The 14,219-nt window shown below is 35.7% G+C and overlaps 1 protein-coding gene across 2 annotated transcripts in view; it reads right to left on the bottom strand.

The window, feature by feature from the left end:
• Positions 1-5,772: 5,772 nt before the first annotated feature.
• GDPD1 (glycerophosphodiester phosphodiesterase domain containing 1) overlaps positions 5,773-14,219 on the bottom strand; it is a 59,488-nt gene continuing 51,041 nt past the window's right edge. Inside the window, exons 9-10 of one of the 2 annotated variants that reach the window (XM_003767920.4) lie at positions 11,140-11,191; positions 5,773-8,716 (exon numbers count right to left, since the gene is read on the bottom strand). In XM_003767920.4, coding sequence (XP_003767968.1) covers positions 8,597-8,716; positions 11,140-11,191 — 172 coding nt within the window. In that variant the 3' untranslated portion in view covers positions 5,773-8,596. The remainder of the gene's footprint in view (positions 8,717-11,139; positions 11,192-14,219) is intronic. The other variant, XR_002770144.2, reaches the window with a different exon arrangement.

Raw genomic sequence — 14,219 nt, 5'->3', positions numbered from 1 at the left:
GAAGTCCAGCTAATTGGTTTGATGTTAATTTCTACACTCGAGTATACAAGGAAGCTGTACTTAACTCAGTGCTGTTGATAGCTGGAAATAGTAATGTTTCCAGTCCAGTACCTAGAGCCATCATCCTGGGAAGCAACTCAGCAACGACTCCTGCAGAAGCTATAGCCACAGCTATTGAACACTCAGAGAAAAAAAAGGATATAATTTTATTCATGGAAATGGTATTTAAGAAAAAGCATCATCATCTGTATTGTTACTCTACCCCTAGGGGCTATGGGACCTTTCCCTCTGACTTGCAGTTGAAACCTTCCACATGTATTGTCTCCATTAGAATGGAAATTCTATGAGAGCAAAGGTAGTCTTGTTTTTCTGTTTGTATCTCCAAAACTTTGCACTTGGTAAGCACTTAATAGATTTTTCCTTCCCACTTACTCATAAGGGCAAATAGAGTATTCTCAACGTTTGGTAAATGCACAAAATTGAGAGGTTTAGCTAACATTCTGGACAACACAGATGGGATTCACAAAGATCTGGGTAAGCTAGAACAGTGGACCAAATGTAATATAAAAATCTTATACATTTCAAATTTTAAAGCTCAATTTTCAAATGCAAGATGGGAGAATTGCTTTTTTTAAATCTACAGTTTTTATTTATTTTATAATGGTTTCAATTTCCTTGCCACCTCTACACCATTCATAAATAGGATTCTCGCTTTGGGATCAAATACTTTTCTTTTTTGGACTTATATTTTTTCCACTTACATGTAAATATGGTTTTCAACATTTGTTCTATAAGATTTTAAGTTCCAAATTTTTCTCCCTTCCTTCCTGGGGAATCACTTTAGACAACAATTTGGGGGAGAGGGACACATTTCAGTGTCCAGAAATCAGTGTGATATAGCAATTATGAAGTTCGATGCAACTTTAGGCTTCATTAAATGAAAAGAGCATGAAGGAATAATGGAGAGAGAATTCACTATGATATAGTCTAATTATCAGGAGTGTTACATTCAGTTTGGGGGTCACATTTTGGGAAGAATGTCCAGAGGAGGGCAAGCAGATTAAGGAAAGGTCTGTTGTTCCATATGAAGTTCAATGGAAATAACTGGGGGTGATGTTTCATTTGAAGAACTTGGAGTGGGGAGGGCAGACATGATAGCTGTCTTAAAGAATTCAAAAAGCTTTCAACTGAATTTAGTCTTATTCTATTTGGTCAAATAACAAAAAGCAATTAGTTTGATGATTCCAAAATAAAAAATGGAAAGGGCTGACTTTGGAGATCGTATGTTTCCCCTTTATGTTTGTGGTCTGCAAACAAAGGTTGATCATTTGTAAAACATTTGGGTGAGGGAGGAACGTTCTTTTTTTTAAAGGTATAAGTTGGTCTATATTCCAATTTCTTAAACTTAAAGTTCATGACCCCAAATGGGATCTCATAACTGAATGGGGCGAGGGGATGTCATGAAATTTTGATCAGTAAATGGTTTGACATATACTTACTATGCATACCTATATTTCCAGAGTAATGTAAAAATTTCCAGGTAAATTAGGGTTGAGAGTGGAGAAAATTTAAGAAGCCCTAGTCTAGATGACCTTTAAGGTCTCTTTCAGTTTTCAGATTCCATGAAATACTAAAAATGTGTTATATGATGTTTGGGTGATATACAACGTTTAGACAAGCACTGTCCTGGAAGGATTTAGGTCAGAAATAATGTCCTACAATCAGAAGAATGATAGGAACATTAGAGACCTCCTGTCTAATTCTCTCATTTTTAGGAATTGGCCCATAAGAGGTATGCAACTGAACATGCTTCACAGTTTTGTTTTGCTTTTTAAATGAAAAGTGCTGGTCCAGAACTGAATTTGTTTTGAAATACAACTTTATCCTCGCTCTTTACCAAAAACTGGTTTAGAGATTTTCCCATGATAAGTCAGTCCCTACAGGATAATTTCTTCTTTTATTCCAGGGATTGGTGGTTCAGCTTAATGGAGCACTTATTCCTGATGGCGTAATAGACAGAAGAAAGCAATAAATCTGGAGTCCTAAAACCTGGGTTCAAATAACAGCTTCTCCTTGTGGTTTGGGAAAAAAAAAGTGAAACACTTGGGCTTCTCATCTGTGAAGTAAAGAACCTGACCAGGTGATCTTAAATGTATCCATTCAATGAAGTTTTCATCTCAATCAACAAATTTTTAAAAATGAAGGCTTGAGTGAAACTTTTTATTTCTATGAATAATTATCTAGAACTTGAAGTTAGATGTCATCTAATTTACAACTCTTTGTTCTTTCTTGGGTACCAAAATTGGATTAATATTAAATATTTCAAACATACTCTGCCTGAAAGAGAACCAATATCTCTTTAAGAAAGTATACTATTGGGGCAGCTATGTGGTGCAGTGGACAGAGCACCAACCCTGAAGTCAGGAAAACCTGAGTTCAAACCTGGGCTCAGACATTCAACACTTCCTAGCTGGGTGACCCTGGGCAAGTCACTCAACCCCAATTGTTTCTCATAAAATAAAATTTTTAAAAAGTATATGATCCTTACAATTTTCCTCTGCATAATCCACATAAATAACCACAATATAAAATAATGCCTTGCTGAATACCAAAGAGAAAAACAAACAAAATGTTGTGTGTGAAGTCTGAGGGCGGTAAAAATCATTACTGGGAGATCAAGGAAGGTTTTGTGGAGAAGGTGGTACTTTTTTCAAGCTTTTTATTTTCAAAATATATGCATAGTTTTCAACATTCACCCTTGAAAAACTTTGTATTTCAAATTTTCTCTCCCTTCTCCCCACCCTCTCTCCCTTTGAAGTAATCTAATATATGTTAAACATGTGCAATTCTTCTATACATAGTTCCACAATTATTGTGCTGCACAAGAAAAATCAGATCAAGATGAAAAAAAAAAGAAAGAAAACAACAAAAAAAAGGTCAAAATACTATGTTGTGATCCACATTCAATCTCCACAATCCTCTTGATGGGTGTAGATGGCTCTCTCCATCACAAGACCATTAAAACTGGCCTGAATCATCTCATTGCTGGGAAAAAACCACATCCATCAGAATTGATCATCACATAACCTTGTTGCTATGTACCATGATTTCCTGGTTCTCATTTCAGTCAGCATCAGTTCATGTAAGTCTCTCCAGACCTTTCTGAAATCCTATTGGTCATTTCTTACAGAACAATAATATTCCATAACATTCATATACCATAATTTATTCAGCTTTTCTCCAATGGATGGGCATCTATTGACAAAGTGATATTTTGAGTTGAACTATTAATAGTTTACAGGAATATGAAATAGGATAAACAATAGCATGGAGGCAAGAAAGGGGTTGTGCACAAGGGCAAAGTAGTAGTTTTGTTTAACAGAGAACCAATTGAGGATATTCATATCTATAGGGGCCTTGAATGCCTGGCAAAGAATGATTTCGTTTTCTATAAAAACAGTGGATCAGTCTAAGACCAGATCTGTTCATAAAGGAAGAAAACAAAAGGCTGTATATCAGGGAGGATAATGAGATGGTAACAGTGGGGATAAAGAGATGGGAAAGGATTTGAGACTGAAAAGGTGGACTAGATAGTAATTCAATATAAGAGGAAAACATAATACAGAGGATCCAAATATGGAAGACTGCCACTGATGGAATAGGGTTTTGGGGGAAAGTAAGAAATTTAGTTTGGGGGAAGTTGATAGTCAAGATATATGAGATTAGGGTTTAGACCAATGATAATATGGATGAGTTATTTGTATATGGAGTCAATGGATATAGCAATAGAGATGAAATTGCTCTCCTCTCCACCCCCCAAAATAGGTTAGAGAAAAGCTCATTGTAAATAGCATTTTTTAACCAACCTTGAGTCATATATATGTATAAATGGAAGTGCTACTAATTAAAAAAAAAATCAACAAGGTTCAAGGTAAATTAGGAAAATATTCTGCTCTAGCCTGAGAGAAAAACAAGAGTGAGTTTGAATAATTAATGTTGAGGTAATTGATCACACCCAAGTGTATTTCTTGAAATGTCATATAGGAAAAAGGTTTAAGAAGCTAAGTTTGTAGGAGAGGGGGTGGAAATCATTGTAGACAGATAAAGGTTATAAAATACAACTTGGCTAAATATATTACTTCATAATTAATTAGTTAGAATTGTCAAGTGTAATCTTAATTGAAAAGATGAGACATCCCATGCTTTCTTTAAGACTTTTAAATTGCCTCTCATCTAACTTGCTTTTTGTAAAGGTGTATGAAAGAACAATGTAGGAAGGAAGGAAAGAGAGAGTTAACAGCAAAAAACAAAACAAAACAAAACAAAACAAAAAAAACCCCAGCTCATTACAAGGGAAGTTAGCCCTAAAGCTCATTAGGAAAATAGATAACATCTTACTCTAAAAAGATTTGTTTGTCCTTTATTCTGGAATAGGTCTATAACATGAGGCAGCTAATGCTGTGACATGCAAGTGAATTAGACTGAAGTGTGCAAAGTCAAAAAAAGACAAAGGCTGAAAGAAAGCTGCTCATTAACTTTTCCCATTTCTGGGAGCACTAAATATGAGTACAGTAGAGAAGAAATGTCTCAGAATAAGTTTGCAGCTCAGTTTCTTAAACTAATAACTATTATTAAAGAGATATATAAATAAAGATGAAAGCAAAGGCACCACTCTATGCCTTAGATGTGACGTTTCTTTTAAAATCTTGTTTTGTTATTTTCTTTTCGTATTAACAGGTCAATTATAATTAATATTTTATACTATAGGTTTTGCAGGGCTATTTAAAATGGTAACATTTCCAAATGAATGAGCTACAACTTTTTCTGTGTCTCAGAAGAGTTTAATCATTTGGTCGACACATTTCATAATCCAGAGGAGCATCATCCAACTGGTACTCGTTACCTGAATTAGTAGCATACATTTCTGCAAGAAGGAAATTACCTCCCTGTAAGCAAGTTTATGTGCCTTGAAAATTTAAATCTATTTCTAAGAAAAGCCACAGTGTTTAATAAGTACTGATAAAATGAAAATATTTCTAGGCCACATTTCCAAGTTCACTTTGCAAAACCTAATTTAACCCCCAAACAAGAAATCATTGAATAAATGTAACCAATATGAAACAAAAATATTCCTATCATGACTCTGATTATGTATTACACACACACCCAATATATATGCACATTTATATATGTGTATAGGTATATATATACATATATGTATACACACATATATATGTACATACATATGTATACACATACCCACATACATCTATATGGCATTATATTATATAGTGAGTAAAAGGAAACTATAAGACTTGAGTTCCTGCCCTCAAGAAGCTTTCAGTGTATCTTGATAATTTCTCCATTACTTAAAATATAAGACAAGGTAAAAAATTTAAGGAACCCTCTTTACCATTCTATTCACATTATTTACCATATGAGATACTAGAGTAACAGTCTATTTCCTTCTCCAATTCATTTTACAGATTAGGTAACTAAGGCAAAGGGGGTTAAGTGATTTGCTCAGGATCACATAGGTAGGAAGTAACTGAGGCCACCTTTGAACTCAGAAAAAAAAGTCTTCCTGACTTCAGTGTCAGCATTCTATCTACTGCACCTCGAAGCCCCAACTTATATCAGTAGCTAATAAGAAGAGAACTTTTTGGAATCCTGAGACGTGGGTCCAGTCTAGCTCTACCATTTATTTACTGAGTAGATGAATGACTACAGGCAAAACATAATTACTCTGAGCCTCAATATCCTCCTCAACAAAAGGGGGGATAGTATTATAAAAATCTACACTTCAAGGACTGTCTTCAGCCTTGAAAAAGGAATGTCTGTAAATCATGAAGTACTGTATAGCTCTAGCAACCTATTTTCAAAATAGATCTTTGGCAAATTCAAGTCTTCTGGCAGGACATTATTCCAAACTCAAATGAAAACAAGTGAATAACCAAACAGCTCAGTCTGTACACGAAAGCCAGATAAGTTTAGCCTCTCAAAACTTTTGGGGAGTGGGTGGGGGATGGAGAGTTTGCTTCCAGACCTGTGTAACTTCATAGGTTTAAAAAGATTAGATTCTAGTCTAACCTCCTCATTTTAAGAGATGAGAAAATCAGGACCAAGTTCACACTAGTAATAAGGAGCAGGCCTTTTGAGTGGTCCTCCATGGTATTCCTACTGTGCAACACTGTCTCTTATTTCCAATACAGAAGGCTCCTAATGAGAAAAGTCCATCCCTCAATGCAGCCTCCTAATTCACTATCCCACACACTGTCCCATCATTTATTTAACATGCATGCCTTAATGATTTAACATTAATCCTGAACAAGCTTAGCTATCCGATTTTCTGGTTCTTATGGAGATCAGAATCAGCAAACCAGAGGTACTACCATAGAATTCTTCAGGATGGATGTCAGATTGCAGAAAAGATAGCTGATAGCCTGACAATGATAGAGATGGCTAGAATATTTTAAATGTGTGTGCAAGATTGCATTACCATTCAGTTCAAAGCCTAGATATTCAAAATGATAACCCTGTAACACCAAAGATGAATTATATGTAATATCTTTAAAAAGCCACTGAAATGTATAATGCATTTCAGAAAGTTTCCTGTCAACAATGCTTATAATTAACACAGTTCTGGCATTAGTGGTCACAACTGCAACCATGGACAGCCTATTTCACTATTATAACTAATATTTGATATAGACTTTTAAGACTTGCAAAGAGCAAAAATATGTATTTCAATTCATTTTACCATCAACAATAACCCTGAGTTAAGTACTACAGATGTTAGGATCTCTATTTCATAGATGAAGAAAACAGGAGGAGAAGTAATTAAAGACACAAAGTAAGGATCCAGGGATTAGAGTCAGGTTCTTGTGGACTCCAGGTCAGGCCATCTATTCCTTTTGCCCTATCTTCTTAAACTGTGGTTCCTCATCCTATATGGAGTTTTGTAATTCAATATATTAGAGCAGGATTGATAAGAACTAGGTGCCCTTCAAGTCATATTTTTCCCTTCCCCGCTACTAAACCTCCAATCTTCCCAGTAACTAAACAGCATCAAATTACTAAACATCATCTACTTCCTCTTTCCCTTTCCTTAGTTTAGAGGTAAATTTCAGGTGCATGGGCTCACTTTTATTAATAAATTCATAAATTATTCAGTTAAAAATTTCAGAGCCTGTTTGGTACTACTACAGTTAAAAAATATAACAAAACAGAATAGTGAAAAACACACACCAAGAGACTTAAGCATGTCCTTGGAAAACTTTATTTCTGCTCATAAAAAAAAGAGAGAGAGAGAGAGAGAGAGAGAGAGAGAGAGAGAGAGAGAGAGAGAGAGAGAGAGAGAGAGAGAGAGAAAGAAACCTATCCTTCATGAGAAAATGTGTTACAAATGACAAGTGTCTGGGATTTCACCTGCCCTATGGTAGAGCATCATTTACTGCTGACCAGAGGTCAGAGGTCCTATTGATGTCAAAAACTCAAAAGTTTTGGAAACAGATTTACACACAGTTATAGAAGAAAGACTAAGAAAGGGAATTTTAGCATGTTGGGAAATATTATTTCCAACTAACACTCAAAAGGGACAACTTAGCAAAACGGTAGATACAGATCAGGTGGGGTTATCCAAAAGTTTGGAAACAATGATGTCACCTTTAACATAATGAAGATGCTAAAGAGTCAAAGTGGTTTTGTACATCAAGAAATAGGCCCGCAAAATACAATTAGGCCTTGTTACAATTTATAATTTTCCATCTCTTGAGAGATTCTAGTCTCAATAATAACTTACAAATCTACTTTGCAATGTTTACAATGGAAACAAAGTTAGCCATAGAATCGATGGCACACACATGTACACACACACACACACACACACACACACCCTCCAAAAGACTTCAAAGATTAGTCTGACATCCTTATTAACAAAAGTATATAACAACAGCCAAAGAAAAACTTAATTCAGTCTAAAGATTTTGTTTCTGGTCAAGTGATGGTTATTTATTTCCATGAGACTCACTACTAATCACAGTATGTGTCTTGTCAGATAACTACACATCATTGGTTTGGTTTTTTTTTTTCTTTTTAAACTGCTTCTTCTCTGTTTTTTTTCTTTTCACTATGCAGGCCATCAATATGTCCAGAAATAAAGAGCCAACTTAAGAATGGCCACAGTTTTTCAATAATTTAGTTTTTACTGATAAACTGATCTGAGACCAATGAAGACCATGATCTCTCAAAGTCCTGGATTTTACCTAGTCTGTTAGTGTTAATCTTTGATTTGAAAACTGCTTGCAGTAGAGAAAAATGCAAAAATCTTGATCCATAATAGATATAGAAATCTTGATCCACTATTCATCTTTTACCTGCCCTATCTCTATCAATGTTAACTTTCTAAACAAATCATGTAAAATCTGGGATATATTTTAAAATAAATATACATTACAGTTTCTACATTATGAACCAGGCTTTAAAATGAGGTAATGAAACTCAACTGATTACATCTTTTATCATTCTGGAAACGGCTTATTTATATGATGCAGAAAAAAAGAATATTCCTTAGTTGTCTTCAAATGCTTAGGTTGACTTATGTATAATTATGTAAAAATTCTTTAAGCTTTGTTGGATAGTCTGTCATCACCCCAGTTGCTCCCAAATCAAAAGCTTTTTTGTATTCGTTTTCTTCATTTAGTACCCACACATATACCTAAAAGCAGAAGAAGCAAAAGTGTAAAAAACAGAGGATACTTCACTTTCACATAATAGCACTTATCCATTACGATCCCAATGCATTTGGTTGGAAATGTACAAAGTTTAAAAAATTCATAACCATTCAGAAAAATTCAATCTCAATACCAACTGGGAGAGTGGACCTCCTCCCTCCCTCTTGCCCATTCCCACCTTTATATGTATGAAAATCTAACTTCAGATAATACATCTTCTGTTCCCAATTCCTCCACACTCCAAAATAAATTTCCACTAAATCCTCCCTAAAAAGATGGTAGAACACCTAAAGCCCTCTTCAGCCAACCATTCAGTGAGCCATCAGCATCAAAGGCAGGGGCAGAAGTGAAAAAACAAAAACCCCTTCCCTTAACCCCGTTTCTCTGAATTACCATCTCTCAGGCAGCAAGGTGGTGCCACAGGATACCACCTGTCTGGGCCTGGAATGGGGACAACTTCAAATCTGACCCAACATTAGCTAAGTGACTCTAGGCAAGTCATTTTACCCTGTTTAGCTCATTTTCCTCATCTGTAAAATGATCTGGAGAAGCAATGGCACGCCAAACCTCCAGATGGAGCCACAGAGAACAGGCTGGGCCTAAAAAGGCTCAACAGTTCCAACTCAGCTGCCGGCCCATCACCCTCCCTCTCTCCAATAGGCATCTGACCAGTCTCTTCAACATCACCAATAACCTTTTACCCAATAAATCTAATGCCTTCGTTTCCATTTTCATCTTCCTTAATATTTCTGGAGCATCTGCCACTCTCATCACTATGTTCCTACCGGTTCTTTCCTTCCTTGGCTTTTGCAAAGCACCTCCCCTTTCACTCTTTTTCTTCCCTTCCTCTCCCCCTTCCTCATCCTTTTCACACATCTTTCTCCTTCCTCCTCTTTTCTCTCTTCTTCCTCTCCTCACTCTCTCCTTCCTCCTCTTCTCTCTTCCCTTCCGTGTCCCTCCCCACCCCCCTCCCTCCAGTACTGTGACCAATTCCTTTACCTACTTCTCTCACTCCTTCTCCTAAATATACCATCCCCCAAGACTACCTAGCAATCTCATGGCTTCATCCTCCATCCATAACATTAGAACTCACCCTTTTTCTGAATTTCAATCTAGAATTCTCAACTATGAAACATCTCTATCTCAAACATCTTAACTTTAACATACCTAAAAACAAATTCATTATCTTCTAAAATTTGCTCCCCTCTCTAACTTTTTATTTCTATAGCTAGCAGCACCATTCTCCTAATCCAAGCATTTGCAAAACTTGGTATTATTTTTGACTAGGCCCCCTCTACATTCAATCAGTTGCCAGTTGTGTCGATTATATTTGCACAAGGCTGTTAAGCATCAACCCATTACCACTGTTACTATCCTAGTTGAGACTTCATTATTTCAACTATATACTTGTCTAGCGCAATAGCCTCCCAGCTAATCTTCCTGCCAAAATGAATTGACAATGCAAAAATCTGATTGTGTCCCTTTTTCCCCACTTAGGTTCCTCTCAGAACTTTCATTTAAGCTGGGCCCTGGACTGGCCTCTTCTCATATCCCATCTCTAGGCCACACTCCAAGCCTTCTCTTCCATGGCTCTACCAGATGTCTTTGCTTCCCACTCCCAGCCCACCCCTCCCTTCAGCTTCCTTTTATACTTTTTTTTCCCTCATTAGATTGAACATAATCATACTGAGACCCAGGATTTGCCTCTTTTTATTCTTGAATTTGTCTTCCTAGCACTTAGACACTTCAACTGCTCTACAATGTCCAGTCTTAAGGAAGTTGTCTTGGGTCACTGAGAAGGTAGATGACTTGCCCAGGTTTGACTAGTCTGCATTGCCACAAGCTAAAATCCCCTTCCTTCAAGGTTTACCTTGTGAGTTACCTCCTCCATGAACTCTTCCCTGTAACTTTCCCCTTTGTCATTATATTCTTTCAAATTTGGTCTAGACTCTTACTGTGTCACTCTGGGCAAATCACTCCATTCCTTTGCTTCAGTTTCCTCATCAATAAAGGGAGATAACAATAGCATCTACCTCTCAGGTTGTTGTGAGGATGAAATGAGATGATGATTGTAAAGTACTTAGCAAGTAGTAGGTATTATATAAATGTTAGCTATTATTACTACTTTTTATTTGTTTGTGTGCATTATGGATTATAAATTCCTTGCAGGAAGGCATTATTTTGTTGTGTATCTTTGTATTCTTAGCATCAGCATTTACCTTAGCAGGCATTTTCATAAATGATGTGAAATCCAAAATCAATCCAAAGTTCTTGACCCTGTGCTAAAATTAGCTATACTAAATAAAGTTTATACTAAAATAAAGTTTAAATAATAATAAAAATAAAGCTATCCTGTCTATAAGGACATAATTAGAAACCAGACTTTGTATGTTTTCTAGAAATATACCTGAATGCCTCGGGCAGTGAGGTGGTCAAATAAGGCTTTCCTCATTAGCAACCTATAAGGAGAAAAAGAGAATAACATTTAGGACATATTCTTTAACACAGCATTATCTGACCAACAGCATAAGATCATGCAAAAAATCAAACTCCTTAAGCAACTACTATCAATACTGGGGACACTATATATATATATATATATATATATATATATATATATATATATATATATATATATTACTATAGTAATGGGGTCCCCCCTTCGAGAGGAAACCACATATGTCCTCAAAAGCAACATTTTTAAAAAGTCACACTGGTGTGGGAAAGGGCAGAAGCTGTAATGAGTCTGAAGGGAGCTGGTGAGGGTCACCCTTCCACTCAGTCCTGACCATCTATGTAAAGAAAACAGCCCCAGCTTAAGATTCCTTGTCACAGATGCTGAGACTCCCCCCTACATTATCTCACATCTTGGAAAACCTGAGGTTTGTATCCCCTGGACCCTCTGTAGGTCCTCCTACTCTGGCTGGATGCAGCAAGAGAAAACCAATCCCTCTTCTCATTGTTTGAGCTAGAGTGGGAAGAGATATATTACTGGCCTCCAAGTTTTCAAAAAGACAAAGTTATGGCAAATACTGGGGTGTATTTGTATTCTAACTCACTCATAGGTCAAATGGGCCTCTTGTAGTCTACCTTGAGAACCCACCTCCCACTGATGTTTCAATGGGAAAATTTTCTATACACACCTGACTTACAAATGAACTTTTGGAACATATCATGTGTCTTTAAAATTAGAAAATTTCTGCATAAAGAAATATGCACCTGTATTTCAAGGCCAAGCACATTAATCATAGGAAGTGAGATGTTCACAAATTAGCAGTTAAATGAGTATAACACTTGTCGTTTATACTTTTCTTCTCAATTGAAATGATAAATTGGTAGAGGCTAGTTGAAAAGCTAGTGAAAGAGTTGCTATTTAAGCTGAACATGACAGATCAATATTAAATCAAATATTTTAAATTAAAATTGGATCCTAGAGTACAGAGAAAAAGCAGATTAAGGGAACTCTCCAAGGTCCTGTGAAAGGAACACTAAGCAAACATTTACTACTTCAAGAACCAGGGATCATTTTAAACAAAACAAAGCATAATTGCTTTACAGTATTTATCTAAAGCAAAGTCAAGTTATCCTACAAATGGAGGATTTCTTTGCAAATTAAAATAACTCTTATGTTATCACCTCATATCTCTCAGATTGGCAAACAGAACAAATAAGGAAAATGATAAATGTTGGAAGGGGTATGGGAAAATTGGGATACTAATGACCATTCTAGAGAGCAATTTGAAACTATCCCCAAAGGGCTATAAAATTGTGCATACTTTTTGATCCAGCAATACAACTGCTAGGTCTATATCCCAAAGACATCCAAAAAAAAGGGGAAAGGACAAAAATATTTATAGCAGCTTTTTTTTTGTGGTGGCCAAGAATTGGAAATAAAAGGAATGGCTAAACAAATTGTGGTACATGATTGTAACAGAATATTATTGTGCTATAAAAAATGACAAGCAGGATGATTTCAGAAAAACCTGAATAGATATATATGAATTGATATGCAATGAATGGGAACCAGGAGAACATTATTCAGAATAAAAATAATACTGTTCATTGAAGGCCTGTGAGTGACTTAGCTATTCTTAGCAATGCAATGATCCAAGAAAATCCCAAAGCACCAATGATTAAGTATACTATCCACATAGAAAGAACTATTTGAATTTTGTTTGAAATATTGTTTGAATATAGACTAAAGCATGCTATTTTTCACTTTCTTTTTCTTTTATTCAAATCTTGTACAAAATGACTAATTTGGAAATAAATTTGAGAAGTGAGGCCTTCAGAGAAACTTGTTTCAAAATTGTTTTCACAATTATTATTACTAACTGCATTTCTCCCTAGTTTATATTCCATAATCTCTCTTTCACCCTGTCTCTCCTCAAAAGCATTTTGCTACTAACCATGCCCTCCTCCAATATACCCTCTCTCCTATTACCACCTTCCTCTTTCCATCCTATAGGATAAGATAGATCTCTAGATTCATATTGCATGTATATTATTCTCTCTTTGAGCCAATTCTGATGAGTAAGGTTTACTCATTCTCCTTCTTCTGCCCTTTATCCGTCCACTGTAAAAGCTTTTTCTTTCTTCTTTATGGCAGATAAATTATGCCATTTCACTTCTCCCTTTCTCTCAGTACATTTTTAATTTTATTTATTTTTAGATATTATCCCTTCATATTTAACTCACACCTGTGCTCTCTGTCTATATAATACTCCTTCTAACTGCCTTAATGAAAAAATTCCTGAGTTACAAGTATCATCTTTCCATGAAGAAATGTAAATAGATAAACCTTAAGTCCTTATGATTTCCCTTTCTTGATTACCTCCTTATGCTTCTCCTAAGTTCTATATTTGAAAATCAAATTTTTTATTTCATAATGAATGCTTTAAAGTCTTCTTTTTCACTGAATTTCCACCTTTTCTCCTGAAGAATTCTTATACTCACTTTTGCTGGGTAGGTGATTCTAGATTGTAATCCTAGCTCTATTGTTCTCCAGAATATAATATTCCAAATGACTGGGGCTCCACTACAATTGAATTGTTTTTTCTGCTTCCAATATTTTCCCCTTGACCTAAGAATTCCACAATTTGGCTATAATATTTCTGGGAGTTTTTAATCTTAGGAGCTCTTTCAGGAGGTAATTGGTGGATTCTTTTAATTTCTATTTTACCTTCTGGTTCTAGAAAATCAGGTCAGTTTTCCTTATAATTTCTTGAAAGATGATGTCTGGGCTCTTTTCCTGATCATGGCTTTTAGGTGGACTAATAATTTTAAATTTCTCTCTCCTGGATCTATCAGATCAGTTGTTTTCCCAATGAAATATTTCACATTATTTTCTATTTTTTCATTCGTTTGGTTTCTGTTATTTTTCCTTGATTTGGTATGATCTTCTGAGGGACTGTGCTAGGTTCCCACTCTGATGTAACCAACTTTTCCTGCTGACCTTCTAAGTCGTCTTCAGTTGGAAAATGGTTT

Source organism: Sarcophilus harrisii, chromosome 4 (assembly GCF_902635505.1).
Source record: "Sarcophilus harrisii chromosome 4, mSarHar1.11, whole genome shotgun sequence".
Lineage (NCBI taxonomy): Eukaryota > Metazoa > Chordata > Mammalia > Dasyuromorphia > Dasyuridae > Sarcophilus > Sarcophilus harrisii.
This window is presented reverse-complemented; position numbering and strand designations above follow the sequence as displayed.